This window comes from Aspergillus neoniger, assembly GCF_003184625.1.
Source record: "Aspergillus neoniger CBS 115656 unplaced genomic scaffold BO87scaffold_34, whole genome shotgun sequence".
Classification (NCBI taxonomy): domain Eukaryota; kingdom Fungi; phylum Ascomycota; class Eurotiomycetes; order Eurotiales; family Aspergillaceae; genus Aspergillus; species Aspergillus neoniger.
In genome coordinates, this window is record NW_020291162.1 from 1 (window position 1) to 15,488 (window position 15,488).

Consider the following 15,488-nt stretch of genomic DNA (forward strand, 5'->3'; position numbering starts at 1 on the left):
GGGGGGGGTGGGGTTTGATTTTCGGATGTCTGGCCGGCTGGCGAGTACAAACTGCAAATTGTTCTGTGTGCTGGTAGGTAGACTAGGTGAAGTAGCTATGGACCCTTACTGCAGTTCCATGGATTCGGGATACTGGGTTCTGTGGATGGGGGAGGATGTGAAGGATTCTAGACCGTTAGTTGGCTTGGGTTTGGTTTGCTGGGTCTGTGGCTCGGGCTGGATGGTTGTGGTTGTGGTTGTGGTAATGATTGCGCTTGTGGGTGTGATGTTAATCGATTACTTTGTACTCCGTATAGTGTTCAATGATGGCTTTATAGAAATTGTCTGTATGTTGTGTAATTTGTTCTTCGTTTTGAGTAGTGTTGTAGGTCTGGTGGTTGTCGCAGTACTGGCTATTTTAGGGTCGTTGATTGGTGATGAAGGGTTCAGTTGGCTTCATTCAAAACAGGATTGACTTTGTAGAGTTAGCAGGGAGAGACATTCGACTTTATGTCATCTAGACCCTTGTTTTAATGTCAGTATATGTCTGCTTGCTTAAGGTACTTTCATGTAGGTACCAAAAGCTATATGAATATATCCCTTGCTGTGACATATTAAATTTAAGGTTCATCGCATGAACCCACCTAGTGATTTCTTCAAAGCGATAAGCCTTCTGACCACGCGACAATCAATATGCTAGGGATATATGGGGTAACGTGAGTTCACTGCCTGGGAGCATGTGACCTCTTGACTGAGTGGAAAAACGGCTGCCTGAGGTTTATTGACTAGCCCCGACCGAGGGATTGAATTGAATGGGGCAGTGTCTTGTCCACCAACTTGAGGCTCAGCTTAAGCTAAACTACTCTGATAGTTATGTGGCGGTGGGCACATTGCCATTTAGACACCGACATTTCCTTCCTAGAAGCATGATTCGAAGAATGGATGCATGCACCTGCACCGCGAATGGAGTTCGGTGTTGCTAAAATTACGCTCGCTTGTGGGTTAGACAGGCACACGCTGGCCAAACAAGCTAGATCGCGGCTGTGGAGCTGCTGTGGGAATTCCATTGTGCTGCGCTGAGCTGAGATGAGCTCAGCTGCTTACGCCGTTGGTGTTATTGTGTTGCAGTGCTCAGCAACGGTATTGTGTGAAATTGCCATTGTCTGGCAATCTTAGGATTAATATGCATGATGGCATGAGAGTAAATGAGATGAAACTTGACGGCATGGTTCTGCCGTTGCTGAAATTGTAGAGTGGGGAAACGGCGTCAGGGGAAATTGAGCTAACATATTGTAGTCAAAAGCTTTGTTACATCTGATTCATTGCGAGTTTGATCGCTGGTTATTTCGTCGCCAGCGGTTGCCAGTGTATGGGGTTGATTGGGCGCATAGTCATGGAATTGGAAAAGCTGGGTGGCAGGTGGGGAGACCGTTGAAGCTCAACCCTGCCAGGGCCCAGATCATGGTTTCCAGATCACATCCAATGGAGTAGGTACATATCAGTGACGTGCAGGTTGCCGCTCCACGGCTTCAGGAACATAATAAAGTAGCTCGTGCTGGGTGTTCAAGGGTCAATGGTCGGTCGTATTTGGGGACAAAATCGAGTTCGCACACAGTTGCGAGTGTTGGATGAGCAGCACAAAGTGGATAGCTTTCTAAGACACAGGGTAGATAGTTGCGATTAGTCCCTCTGTTCTGTCTTGGGATCTTCTTTCTTGAATCTTAGCTTCACAATCAAACTTGGCAATAAAAAGCAAAGATTGTCGCAAGTAAGGGTGTGATTCTGTCAGGGCAATTCTTGCTTTCCGGTGTAGAGAGTAGAGACCTGTCTGATGAAGAAAGTACTGGGTATAGCATCAAGTGCACCCCGACGATCAGCAGCACTTTATCTACCTCGATCACTCATGGTATCATTTCGAGCCTTCAGCCCAGCATCGCAATTCCACTTTTTGGACCCGACCGAGCTGTTTCAGAGGGCATAGACGGTGGAATGTTTTGATTATCATCATCGTGGGAAAAAGGGGACTCGAGGATCGCCGGCCGGTCTGTGCTCGAGCTAGACGCCCCCTACTAATAATATTGAGAAAAAGCCATCAGTGCTAGGTTTCACCCCTGATTGACCAGAGCGAGAAGAGAAAGAAAAACAGCTTCATTTTCCTCTTTCTTTCTTGATTTCCTTCCCACCCCCAGTCGTTCCTTATTTTCTCCTCCCCTTCTTCTGGAAGTTCAAGAAGAGTTGTTGAGTTGAGTGACATATTTGCCATCTGCGGGCCAGAGCCAGTCAACCGTCGAGGGCTTCCCTTTGGATTTGCAGCCGCCAGTGGCTCAGCCGCCTTGTCTCACCCGTCACTCTTTCGTCCTTCCCCCATTCTTTCTTTCTCACCTCATTCCCTCAACTGCTGCTTTTTTTTTTCTGCCTGCCTGCCTGCCTGCCTGCCTGTTACCTCTTCGTTCCCTTCTTATCCCCTCCTCCACCTTTTACCGTTTCACCTTATTTGCAGTCCCCGACTCTATTTACCCACGAAACTCTTAATCCTCCCTTTCTACGGTAGTCGCAATTCATCGCCGTTCTCGTTTCCCGTACAACCCCGAAGCTACGTCCACCTGTCGGAATTACTCGCTGCGACCAGTGACCCACGCTGCATCACGACCTCTGTGTCTGAATTGACGGCTGTACGGACAATTCGATTTGAAAGTCTTTCAGAACTACAATAATTTATTCACCATGAGTGTATGTCGACACCCAGAACGTCATCATCCTGACCCTTGCCGTTACCCCACCCCTTATTACCCACCACTTGCGCATCGTCAAACAGTCTGCTAACTCGTCGATTCAAGTACGGTGGAAACCAAGGTGGCTACGGCCAGTACAACCCCTACGGCCAGCAAGATGCCAACCCCTACAGCGACGCCAATGCCATGGAGCAGGGCAACGGTAGCTATGGTAAGCGCACCACCTTCAGCCTGTCTGTCTGACCCGACCATGGCCTAACCTGCGATCGCACATCAGAAATGGGCTCTTACAACCAGCCGGCCGACGCGACGACGCTGCTGAACAAGTGCCGAGAGATCAACGACGGTATTGCCGATCTCCGCGCCAAGCGCGAGGGCCAGCTTGCCGCCGCTCAGAACGCTTTGCTCGACTCGAGTACCGGAAAGGAGGACCAGGTCGCTCGCCAGACTCTGGACTACATCGAGGATGAAGTGAACAACGGATTCCGTTACCTCCGCGATCTTCTGAAGAAGGTCAAGCAGACCCCCGGTTCCGGAGACAGCCGTGTGCAGACCCAGATCGACGTCACTAGCCGGAACCTCCGTCGCGAGATCGAACAGTACCAGAGATGCCAGTCCGACTTCCAGAAGCGCCTGAGGGAGCAGGTTCGCAGACGTTATGAGATCGCCAACCCCGAAGCTTCCCCCGAGGAGATCGAGCAGGGTGTGGACAATGTCTTGTTGGGCCAGGAGCAGAGCTTCCAGGTATGTTCTTTGGAGAAGTTTCAGCAAGTTCATGCTAATATTCCGATTAGGTTACGGGTAGCCGGACTAGACAGGCCAACGACGCCAGGCAGGCCGCTTTGGAGCGATCGGCCGCCATTCGCAAGATCGAGCAGGATATGATGGAGCTTGGTCGCTTGTACCAGGAAGTGGCGGAGCTGGTCCACCAGCAGGAGCCTGCTGTGGAGCAGATCAACCAGGATGCAGACAATGTTGCGCAGAACGTTTCGAACGCGAACAACCAGATCACGGAAGCTATTGCCAGCGCTCGTCGGGCGAGAAAGTGGAAGTGGTATGCTCTGCTGGTCGTCAGTAAGTGTCCCGATGCGATACCCATTCATAGGCCAGGCTAACACTATCTCCAGTTCTCATCATCGCCATTGTCGTCGGTGTTGCCGTCGGTGTCACGGAAGCCAACAAGTCCTCGAAATAGAGCCCGTGATTTCTATGGCATATGCAATATGCTATACTTGGCTTGATCTGATGACTCGACCTTGCGCTGATATAAATGCTTCGCCATGCCAATGCCCTTCATCTCCAGATACCCTCCGAGGTATTAACCTTGTCCTGCTTCTGTTCGCTTTCCGTTCAAGTTTACGCAAGGCTGTAACGACCTCTTATCGTTTGTGTTCTCGTCCGATGCTCTACTTCTTGTCTACGCTTACGGTAAGCCGAGCCAGTCGAGGATCGTTCGCTTGCTGTGATTCTTCCGTTGTTATACCACTTTGTCGTTTTGTCTTGTCTTGGTTGAAAAGCACCCACCTGCTGAATCGTCTCCTATGTCTGCTTGATCGCTCGTCGCTGTTTGTCTGTATCCACTGATCGGTCGTGTATAGTTTCTGCGTCTTGGGGCGTATGCGGCCTGATGAATTACTGTCGCTGCACGTTGGCTAGGATGCGCTTGATGCTATCGCAGTGTATATATTAGAGTCTCTTCGTTGCCCCTACCTTTGGCGCTAGAACATGTAATAATCCGACTACCTTAATAATAATATCCCTTGATGTATGTACGAACTGTATGCAGAACGCACTCGATCGACCGTATAATGCATTTATTCATGGGTATCGCAGATCAAGTCAAATGAAGAAACATCAACCCTTCCTGTCTCTAGTACATGCTGTATAGAGTATCAAGCCTTCGCCGCCTTCCTCTCCTCCTCCCTTTGCTCCTCCTCCGGCGTCTTCGTCCGCAGCTGCAGCGCATGGATGCCACCCTCGCGACTCATCTCCTCCTTCAACAAACCATAGACCATACGATGGCGCGCAGGCTGGGGCTTCGACTGGAACGAGGGAGATGTGATCGTCACACTAGACAAATATAAGTCAGACCAACAAGTATCACGAGAAGAAGAGCGAATTGACGAACTGGAAATGGGTCTCTTTCGAAGTCGACCCGCGCATGGCGTTATGATGTGCGTGCAGATGCGAATCATTGCGGATGACGAGGGTTGAGGGGGTGAAAGCGGTTGTAAGCTTTAAACATTGTTACTTAGTATGAGAATGTATAATCTGATAGTAGTGTATGTAGGCGGGTATTGGGCATACCTTCTCCCGGATGAGATCTTCAACGGGGGTTGCGGAGGTAGAAGCCATTCTGGTAGCAGTAAGGGAGAAGACGCGGCGGGGGAGGAAGCCGGAGAGGGAGGCGCGGGGGAGCATTGAGGGGGAAGCGGTAGTCCCGGTGGAAGATAAGGCGGGGAGGAGAGATATGATGCTGAGTAGTAAGTTATTGAGAGATACGGAGGGGGGATTCTTGATGCTGAGCGATGAGAATCGGGAGACCGCAATTGGCCACGGAGTGGGCGGGTTACTGCTTTGGGAATGGTGCGGAGGTCGGGGGTTGTCCGTTGCTTCGTCACATTAGATGCCTTTCAGTACTCGATCATCACCCTGGCAGGCGTGTTATTCTTTCTTCCGGAAAGAATAAGCATCGGCCAATCTGACTGGTTCCATGCAAAGCTATCACCGTCCTTCCTAACCTTAACATGCTGCTTCAGATGCATCTCCAACCACCGATAGCCGGAGTAAAGCAAGTGCCGTTGCCGAGACCGCAAAGCTCCGATGCGCTTCCTCCCTAAATGACATCAGTTCCGTCGCGCAATCCGCCTTAATCTTTTGCCTTGGGTATCGATCAATCCATTGATTGACGTGGTTTACCTGCGCAACGAGGCAATTATAACCTCGAGATATCCTGACGGCTGCTGGGTCATGTCATACGGTTCCCACGCATCTCTTCAGTCATGTCCGGACGCACCTTGATGCCGCTCCTCTCCCGGGGCTCGATTGCTTCTCCGTCTCGTCAACATTCGCTCCACACCCTTCTAGCGTGGAGGTGTGGTGCTCCTACGAGTCGTTCCCGGTCTTTAGTGACACCTATCGTCCGTCGATCGATCTCCTCCCTGCCGAATCTACCTCTCTTCCGCGCCCTCCAGAACCAGGATCAATCAAACCTGGCGGTGGTTCACAGCGCGTCTGCTCGATCGTTCACATACGGGAATCTGGTTGCCGACGTACTGCAAGCTAAAAACCGGCTGCTCCACTCTGCTGGGGGTGGAAAAGATGGCTTGTCCGGCGAGAGGGTCGCGTTTCTGGCTGAGAATAGCTACGACTACGTAGGTACTGTGACCATCTCATGTATGGTGTTAATGGGATACTCGCTGACAAACTGTACTAGTGACGCTGCTCTCCATCCTCGCCAGCGATGCCATTGCCCTTCCGCTGTCCCCCGCCTTCCCCGTGGGCGAATTGAAGTATATCATGGATAACTCCCAGGCCAAGGTGCTGCTTGCAACGGAGAAGTACGCAGCGAAGGCCCAAGAACTCGTCAAGGCGGGTCTGGATCGGGAGCCTGTCTTGGATGTCAAGGAGAAGATCAAAGTGGGCGCAAACAACACGGGTTCAGTGTCATTGGAGGATATCGGAGTGGAATCGCGCGGTGGAATGATGCTCTACACATCCGGCACCACCAACAGACCCGTATGACCCTCCACACCTGCACCTATCCCAAACCATCACATACAGACAACAACTAACCAACCCCAGAAAGGCGTCCTCATCCCCCAATCCGCCCTAACAGCCCAAGCGGCCTCGCTCCTCCAAGCATGGAACTACACCCCGCAAGACCGCCTCCTCCACCTCCTCCCCCTACACCACATCCACGGCACCGTCAACGCCATCGTGACGCCCATCCTAGCCGGCTCCTCCATCGAATTCATGTTCCCCTTCAACACCGACGCCGTGTGGACGCGCCTCGCCGCTCCATTCCTCCCCCAAACCTCCCCACCCACACGCAGCAAAATCACCTTCCTCACAGCCGTGCCCACAATCTACAACCGCCTGCTAACATCCTTCCCCAACCTCCCCACACCCACCCAAGAAGCCGCCCGACAGGCCATCTCCCCAGAGAACCTCCGCCTCAACATCTCCGGCTCGGCCGCCCTCCCCACCCCAACAAAAAAGGCCTGGTCGGACCTCAGCAACGGCAACGTCCTCCTCGAACGCTACGGCATGACCGAAGTCGGCATGGCCATCAGCTGCGGGCTCGACTTCACCGACCGCGTCGACGGCAGCGTCGGCTGGCCCCTACCCTCAGTAGAAGCCCGTCTCGTCGACACCGAAACAAACGAAGTCATCAACCCGGGCGAAGAGCTCGACACCACCACAGGCCGTGAACGCGAAGGCGAGATCCAGCTCCGCGGCCCCACCATCTTCAAAGAATACTGGGCCAACGAAAAAGCCACGCAAGAATCCTTCGTCCCTGACGAATCAGACCCCGACAAAAGACCGTGGTTCAAAACCGGCGACGTCGCCGTCCGCAGACCCGTCCCCACCGCCGGCCACGGCTCAAGCGGCGAATGGGCCCAAGGCCCAATGTACTTCATCCAGGGTCGTCGAAGCGTAGATATCATCAAGACGGGCGGAGAGAAGGTTAGTGCGTTGGAAGTCGAGAGGGAGTTGCTTTCGCTGTGAGTGCCCCCTTCCATCTACAACATTAACCACCACCATTCACGAAATACTAATTGTTGGTGGAGTCCCCAAATCGCCGAAGCCGCCGTCGTAGGCCTCCCCTCGGAACAATGGGGCCAAAAGGTCGCCGCGATCGTGGTCCTCAGACCCGAGTATAGAACTAGCGGGGGTGGGAAGAATGGGGATAAGCCCTGGGGTGCGTTGGATATGCGCAGGGCGTTGAAGGATCGCTTGGCGGGGTATAAGATGCCGCAGGAGATGAAGGTCCTGGAGGGGGTGATTCCGAGGAATGCGATGGGGAAGGGTGAGTTTATTCCGTTTACTTTCTCTCTTTCTTTGGTTTGGGTTGGTGGTGTTTGGAGGGCTTACGTTTGGGATGATTTTACTGACTGACTATGTGTGGGATCTAGTTAATAAGAAGACGCTGGTTAAGGAGGTTTTTGGGGTTTAGATGTGGTATGTATGTATGGGATAGATAGTATGGAGTACATAGGGAGGAGGACTGTGTGTATGATAGGGTGAATGTAGATGGATGAGATTGTATGAATGGCTGGGTTGGATTAGTATGTATGGCTGAGGCCATTTCTCTGCTCGTTGAGAGTGTATACGTAGACGCCCGCGTATAGCAGCAGGGATGCATGCTGAGTCCAGTCTACATAATGTGCGTATTGTTTGATGTCAAGTTAGTCTTTGATCTGATTACTATTGTTTACTAAGGGATACTCCAGATATTACTCGACAATTGACATAGATGTAGCAGTTGCAAAAACATGAGGGAATTTGAAGCCAATCATCCATCTTCATGCTGATTGTTCGAAGTAATCCCTGTAACTTAGAGGCCTCCCGATAAGTGAAGTCCATGTGGAAAGATCGGTGAGCATACTATAGAGCCGTACTGGCAACATCTTAGCCTAGCATGGCATCTTGGTCCGAGTACCAACCAAGTAGGGTAAGTTCCTGCGAGGTTTCTGCTAATCTTCTGAACTCATGGCAAACATCTTCATCACCAGTTGTTTGAATTCCCACCGCTACTTACTGTCTCCTAACCCTAGTTAGTCCATAGCCACTCGGAAATCCCGATTATATCAACGGTGGCGGAATGGGCCGCCTGTTGGCGTGATTGCTGCAGTTGTCCTGCATGAGACAATCTTCTCTTTTTAGTGATTGTCTGTTATGATGACCCATGATATGATTGACTTGGGCCGTTGAGAGAAGAATTCTGTAACTTAGTACGCATTTGATTAGAAAGTACTGTCCACCATATGGAATACTGCAAGGCCTCGCTTCTTACTAATGACTCAACAGGCCTATTTGGATATCGGAGAATATGGCATACGTATGTGCATCATAACATAGCCCCGTGCATGTGGCTTATGTCACTAGAATTGGTCCTACTCGTAAATCATGCAGTCCTGAAGCAAACCTGCGTCGGATGTCCTGGACAGTATTCGGAGAATATGCGGTGGCGGCTACAGCGGATGTCCGCTACAATCAGTCGGACGCAGGCCGAAACCCTAGAGTAATTGTAAATCTGATATTGGAGCGGTTTATAACACAGTTCCCGCATTCATATGGTCAGTTAGCTGCTTAACCGTAAACTGTTGAGATCGGCGGGAAGACGGGATGACACGCTGGATATAATATTGCCGGTCCAGATCCAATAACACTGGTACACAACTAGGCTGAAAGCTTATAGTCCTGGATGAAAGGTATTAATATAGCACGCCCCTCTTACAACAAAGCCATTGTGTCGGTCAGACTATCAAAGCCTTAATCACAATCATGATCAGCTTACGAGTACTCACCTAGGCCCTAGCACAGCTGCAAGCCAGATGTCTGTTCGCTCAGCCACCTTCTGCTCAGTAGCACCCGAACATAGCAACGTATTCTCGACAAGTGGGTTACTCGAGATTGGGATCGTCGACGACTATTTGCTATTCCTAGTGACACTATTCCGACTATGGTGACTCTGGCGCTAATTCGGTGTATCCAGATCCTCATTCGAGACTTGTGTCTAACCGGGATATAACGTAGCTAGTTTAGCCGCAGACTTTCAATGGAAGCAGAAAGCCACACGATAGGTACCTTCTGGACAACCGCCTATCGTAAACATGAGTCAGGTCTGGCTGAATGCGCCGAACTCCAACGAGTCAATGCATTGGACGGAATTTCGCCCCGACTCCATGGTCTGAAGATGAGAGCCTCTTAGTGTTGCTCGTCAAGGGGATTCGCAATATGCGCATGCATTCTGAGCAGGGACTGTTACTATATATGGGTAGCTGGCATCACTCCAAACTACACTGATAAGACGCGGTTTTTGATGAAAAAATTACGATAAACTGACGGTTACTCATGATGTACACCCTTCTACCACTCTTGGTTGTCTTTTGTGTCTCTGCGAGAACAATCTACCGTATCTATTTTCACCCCCTTAGCAAAATCCCAGGGCCCAAACTAGCAGCTGCCACTCACCTGCATGAATTCTACCACGATGTTATTCGTGGTGGAAAATTCATTTGGGAAATCGAGAAGATGCATAGAGCATACGGTATTCTACCGGACCACTATTAATGCACCATACTGACAATAATTGAAGGCTCAGTCGTGCGAATAAACCCGCGAGAAGTCCATATTGCTGACCCATCTATGTATGACGAGATCTATGCTGGGTGTGGCCGGAAACGAGAGAAGGATCCGCGCATGGTATCATCATATGCATCATCATATGCGGCTCTGGCAACCGTCGATCATGATCTTCACCGTGCTCGTAGAGCCCCGCTGAACCCGTTCTTCTCGAAGAAGGCTGTACTTGAGCTCTCAGGTGTCGTTCAAGAAAAGGTGTCCCTTCTAGCATGGCACCTGGAACGGGTACATGCCGAGCAAGCGGTGTTCGCGTTAAGTACAGCCTTCACTGCACTTACGGGAGACATCATCACACACTATCTTTATGGCAAAGACAATGGGTATCTGAGAGAAAAGGACCTGGTGAAAAGAAACATTGTGTGGGACATCTTGGCCAAGGGCACTAGTGCCTGCCATTTGTTCCGATTCTTCCCAATTATTCCAACCCTAACGAAAGCTTTGCCAATACGGCTCATGCGCCTTGTTCGTCCTGCATTGTCAAATGTGTATGACATGCAGGAGCAGATTTCCCGTCAATCAGATGAGGCTTTAGCGCATGAAGGCGCAAAACGAAGGTCAATATATCATGCTCTGAGCGATCCTTCTGTACCTGCGGGCGAGCGTTCTGTAGCTCGCCTGCGCGATGAGAGCTTTATTGTCCTCCTCGGGGGTACAGAAAGCACGGCAGCGACATTGACGCTTGCGACATATCATCTTCTGCGAAACAAAGACCTTTATATCAAGCTCCGGCAAGAACTGCAGCAAGTCATGCCTAAGCCAACTAGTGAAGCCAATTGGGCACAGCTGGAGCGGCTGCCATACCTGGTACGCAATCGAGACCAATATATATGCGAGCATTGACACCAAGCACTAACTTGTTGTGACGGGTAGACGGCCGTCATCAATGAAGCTCTCCGGCTTGGGGCAGCAGCTTTGAGACCAGCGCGAGTGGCACCAACAGAGACACTATATTATAAGGGATACGAGATCCCGCCTGGCGTAAGCATAACTGTTCGAACAGGAGGATAATGAACTGACACTTTTATATGCAGACTCCGGTCAGCACAATCAGCTATTTCATCCACCGTAATCCCGCGATTTTCCCAGATCCTGAAAGCTTCCACCCCGAGCGATGGATCCAAGCTGCTGAACCGGGGGACAACCTTACCAAATACCTAGTTCCTTTCACACGGGGCAGTAGAATTTGTATTGGCATGAAGTGAGTACAAATCCCTCACTAGCAATAACATAAGCTCATTATCAATCAGCCTGGCCTATGCAGAATTGTACATGACGCTGGCGGCCATTGTGCGTCGCTTTGACCTAGAGCTATGCGAGACGCGCCCTGAGGATATGGAATTCATGCGGGAAATGGTAGTACAGCGTCCGGAAAAAGGAGTTTGGACACTCAAGGTTCGAGTAGTAGGAATCAGTGAGGCGTGACGAGGAGGGTTGTCACATGAGCTAGTTGCTCTTGCCTATTTGGGATATCGACAATAAGATCTATTTGCAAGCTATGGTACATATAATATAAACACCAGACGCTTCGTATATTAACCAGAGATGAGAGCGTTCAAAACGATGCTATTACCGGAACTCCAACAACAACACCGATGGCCAAAACTCGATTTTCACTGTACAAATGCATCACTTCCATTCGCCCACCCGTTCAAACGGCTTAACGACCCGCGTTGCTTCCATGACCACAAGCGATCGTGCCATATCAACGGCAGTAATCTTAGCGTCCACGATACTGAGGATGTCCAGGTCAGGTGCATCTGACATTTCTTCAGGTATCAAGACCTGGCAGCGAACTCCCAGGGACGTGATAACAGCAGCGTATCCGTTTCCGTATGGCGTACCAGCCATGGAGGTGCTGCTGTATGGCCGTTGGATCAAGCACTCGAATGTTTCAGGTAGTGGGCACTCGGAGAAGTAGAAGGCGCGGAACAGAAGCATGCATGCCCAGAATTGCTTGGAGGCTAGGTCACATTCCCGGATGCGGTTGCGCTTCCACCGGGACCGAGAAATATATTCATCAACATATTCACGAGAGAAAGGCAGAGCAGGCTCATCCGTCTGGGCGTCCAGGCGGCGGCCATGCTCGTGTTCGAAGCGAAGCGCGGCCTCGATTTGATAATGAGCAAGGACGTCTGTGTACCGCCGCAGGGGACTGGTTGCTTTGACATAGGTGTCAAGTCCAAGAGGCGTATGATGGAGGGGACTGGATGAAGAGATACCCTTCGGAGCTGCCAACTGCAGCCAAGCTTGCCCTCCGTATTCGGACAGATTCTCATTGGTTACTTTAGGATATTCCGGATGATAGTACGTTCCATCGTAGACAGAAGGGATGTTGCGTTCGGCCAGCCATTTTCCGGACACCCAACAGGCCAGGTTCATTAAAGTCGAGATAAGGTTGCGCTTCGTCATATCAGGAACTTCGTGAGGATCAACTTGTTGTTGGGCCAGTTCAATGACGGGATCGCCAAGAACGTAACGCCCTTCCGTCACCATCATATTTGAAGGATTTAAAGGCTCCGTCCCTGCAGTCATTGAAAGAGAGATGTCGGGAGATGAAGGCCATTCCATGGCGCCGTTTTTGCGTCGGTGTTCCCGGAACGCCAGCATCAACTGTCGAAGCGTACGGAAATTGGACTCATCCTTCTCATCTATTTCCTCCTGTAACTCCTCACGCAAATTCCGCTTCGGCACTTCTCCCCCTACTCTCAAAGGCTCTAATTCCTTTTCAGAACTAGGTTCGAAAAGACTGCGTAGCTTGCTGTGTGTTATATAGATGACGTTCCTGGCCACTCCATTCGTGATGTCGGTATCAAGAACTTCGCCCTGCAGATTCATCTTCGCGCTGAAGGTGAGAGTTGGACGGCCTGGGGCCAAACTGAAGTGCTTCTGCGTGAGGGAGCTCGGAATCATAGGATATGTACGCTCTGGGGCATACATCGTCTGGAGGCGGGAAGCGGCGTACTGCATAACCTTGCCTTCAGAATCAAGGAATGCAGTAGGGTTGGCCACATGTACACGGACCCAGAATGTATCGTCCGATCCCGGAATGCGCTCGAGAGAAACACCGTCATCAATCTCCTGAGCAGTGGCATCATCCACACAATAAACCGGTAGGTCGCCCCAGTCAGTACGCACATCTTTCATCTTATCAGGAAGCTCCTGTGAGTTGAGCTTCTCGCACTCTTGTTGGACTTCCTCCCACGCCACATCCGAGCTGGGAGAAATGCCGTGGCCGGGAAGAGCCAGACCTTGGTCGAACAAGCGGATATTCTCCCACGGGTAGAAAACACCCAATTCTTGTAGGAAAAGAGTTGCCGTCATGGGGTTCAGTTCCACAGCGCCATACATGCCTGTACTACGCATTATATGCGAACCAGCCGAGCGCATGGTCCCAGACGTCATTCTGCGCGGCGGAAGACACCATAGCTGTAAGTATTCAATGATCATACGATCGGTGTCACTGAACTTTTCTGTAACCATTTCACGATAGACCATATGTTTGCCATCCTGGTCCGGAGTGAATCGATGAGCACTTGGACCGACGCAAGCCATGGTAGTGGGCGCGCGCGCGGTTCGGCTACGCTTGATGAGACGCTGGGCCTTCTGGACGAATTTCTGGAGAGGATGGTCCTTCAAGTTGGGAAGCCCCTTACCATTTACATTCTGGTAAAGGTGATCTTGGTGCTCGTGGGCCCACGTGGTGACCGTGTCCAGGACTCTAGCAATCCGTCTCGGTTTAACTAGGTAATGGTTGGCAAAAAGCGAACTCCGATCATACTCGATGAAGAAAGCATTGGCGTGAGCGACGCGATGGACGAGGAACAAGAGCACATCGTTCAGCTGATCTTTTTCAATATCAAGCGCCTTGCAGGTCAGCTCCTCCAACGTATATTCACAGTAATTTTCCTCATCGGCCACAATGTCATGGATGCTGTCTAGCCGGGCTGCATTTGCGCGGTACAGCTCCTGCGCGTCTTGGTCGAAGGTGTACATTTTCTTGAGAAGATCCGCACCAACATTTCTCGGGACTCCGCCTTCGGTCACGGATTGGAACTCTGTCTTCATCTGAGCGGCAGCGCCAGGGACGTGCGGGAGCAGGGGCGCAACCATTTCTGGAGGCACAAACCCCTTGACGACATAGTCAAGATCCTTGGCAAAAGCGATCCGCCATTTTCCTCTGTCCGTATAGAATTGTTGCTGTTTATGGATGGAGCGGATATAGATGGCAAATGTCAGGATACCGTCGACGCTGTTCCGCAAGAAATTAGCGGCCATAATATTGCACAACAGACAAGTCAGTTGCACTTACGCAGTCATTGCCACCAGATCACCCGGCTCCAAGTATTGATTTAAGCCCTCTCCTTCGTCGGCCGAATTTGTGAATTCTAAAGAATCATCTGCCGCTCGTAGAGCATCGCTTCCGGCATCGCGAGCCTCACGGTTGTCGTTGAGCATGTTTCCCACCCAGGGTGCAGATGCGTCCAGGGAGTTCGAAGTCCCTGGACCACGGACAGGGTCCAGGTCGTTAGAATGGGACTGTTGCCATTTTCGCAGATAGGTCCGAATGTCCTTGTGCTCGTCAAACTCGAGCTTGAGACGGAGGTTAAGCACCTCAGTTGACGAATTTAGTAGGTCTTGATCGAGATACTAAGGAGTATAATGGTAAGCCGCAAAACTCGACAGTTTAGAAAAGCTTTCATACCTTTGAACCTGCGCTGAAGCACCTTCGTGATACAATTTGCGAGTAGTCTGAGAGATTGCTCCGGCGAAGGAGAGGTGGCGCGCGCGAGGCAGCTCCGCAGAGTCTCGGCGTGAGCGTTTGATTCACACAAGCCGCCCTCTGCAATACTCTCGTCTTTGGGAGTAACAAAGGCATTCTGGACCACCCATCATACATGCCCACAACCTGGAGCTCAATTCATTGATGGAGCAAGAGGCGTGGAAGCAGCTGCGGCGAATCTCCGCGGCTGTAAAATCTACATACTGCCGGCAGTTTCCACTTACCGCTGGGGCGGTGAGTATATGTAACTGGCACTACGAATTCCGAGTTTTCCCCGAACTATGCAATTGTTGGCTTAGCTGTGCGATCTCTTATTGTCCTTGTGGAGGGGTCAAAAGACATCCATCTCAGTTTATGTTACAAGGAAGGCAAGATTCAACTACAGTGTGCGTGAAATCAGCACATTAGTTTACCAGATGATGTTTGGAACGTCACCCAACAACTGAGACGGTACGAAGTGCTACAAATCTGCTGCGTGAGCGATTGAGTACTGACTGTTTGCATGATGTTAGATACTATTATAGAGTGTGTATTTCCAGTCCACTGGCCTGAAAGTCAGGTGTTTCTAGCCAGATATGGTTGGCAGATCTTCTTGAAGCACTTGATGAGCACAATATATTTACTAC

The 15,488-nt window shown here is 50.9% G+C and overlaps 5 protein-coding genes across 5 annotated transcripts; 3 read left to right on the forward strand and 2 right to left on the reverse strand.

Moving 5' to 3' along the window:
- Nucleotides 1-2,703: 2,703 nt before the first annotated feature.
- On the forward strand, nucleotides 2,704-3,906 carry BO87DRAFT_400125 (syntaxin; the record flags this gene model as incomplete). Its single annotated transcript, XM_025625497.1, has 5 exons — nucleotides 2,704-2,709; nucleotides 2,817-2,922; nucleotides 2,989-3,455; nucleotides 3,506-3,785; nucleotides 3,839-3,906. 5 exons carry the CDS (start codon nucleotides 2,704-2,706, stop codon nucleotides 3,904-3,906), a joined length of 927 nt encoding a protein of 308 aa, XP_025476128.1.
- Nucleotides 3,907-4,603: 697 nt separating this feature from the next.
- BO87DRAFT_316799 (BolA family protein) lies at nucleotides 4,604-5,132 on the reverse strand (the record flags this gene model as incomplete). The annotated part of the gene is made up of 3 exons (XM_025619746.1): nucleotides 4,604-4,781; nucleotides 4,840-4,946; nucleotides 5,019-5,132. The coding sequence occupies 3 exons, from the start codon at nucleotides 5,130-5,132 to the stop codon at nucleotides 4,604-4,606; spliced, it is 399 nt and encodes a 132-aa protein (XP_025476129.1).
- A 238-nt stretch (nucleotides 5,133-5,370) lies between these two features.
- BO87DRAFT_409498 (acyl-CoA synthetase) lies at nucleotides 5,371-8,090 on the forward strand. The gene is made up of 5 exons (XM_025626254.1): nucleotides 5,371-6,089; nucleotides 6,148-6,449; nucleotides 6,516-7,438; nucleotides 7,505-7,743; nucleotides 7,850-8,090. The coding sequence occupies exons 1-5, from the start codon at nucleotides 5,714-5,716 to the stop codon at nucleotides 7,888-7,890; spliced, it is 1,881 nt and encodes a 626-aa protein (XP_025476130.1). The 5' UTR covers nucleotides 5,371-5,713; the 3' UTR covers nucleotides 7,891-8,090.
- A 1,701-nt stretch (nucleotides 8,091-9,791) lies between these two features.
- BO87DRAFT_400128 (cytochrome P450) lies at nucleotides 9,792-11,504 on the forward strand (the record flags this gene model as incomplete). The annotated part of the gene is made up of 5 exons (XM_025625498.1): nucleotides 9,792-9,987; nucleotides 10,036-10,886; nucleotides 10,953-11,060; nucleotides 11,114-11,280; nucleotides 11,330-11,504. 5 exons carry the CDS (start codon nucleotides 9,792-9,794, stop codon nucleotides 11,502-11,504), a joined length of 1,497 nt encoding a protein of 498 aa, XP_025476131.1.
- A 48-nt stretch (nucleotides 11,505-11,552) lies between these two features.
- On the reverse strand, nucleotides 11,553-14,999 carry BO87DRAFT_379559 (exoribonuclease II). The gene is made up of 3 exons (XM_025624067.1): nucleotides 14,785-14,999; nucleotides 14,392-14,729; nucleotides 11,553-14,331 (listed from the first exon to the last, which is right to left on the reverse strand). The coding sequence occupies exons 1-3, from the start codon at nucleotides 14,956-14,958 to the stop codon at nucleotides 11,709-11,711; spliced, it is 3,135 nt and encodes a 1,044-aa protein (XP_025476132.1). The 5' UTR covers nucleotides 14,959-14,999; the 3' UTR covers nucleotides 11,553-11,708.
- Nucleotides 15,000-15,488: the final 489 nt, after the last annotated feature.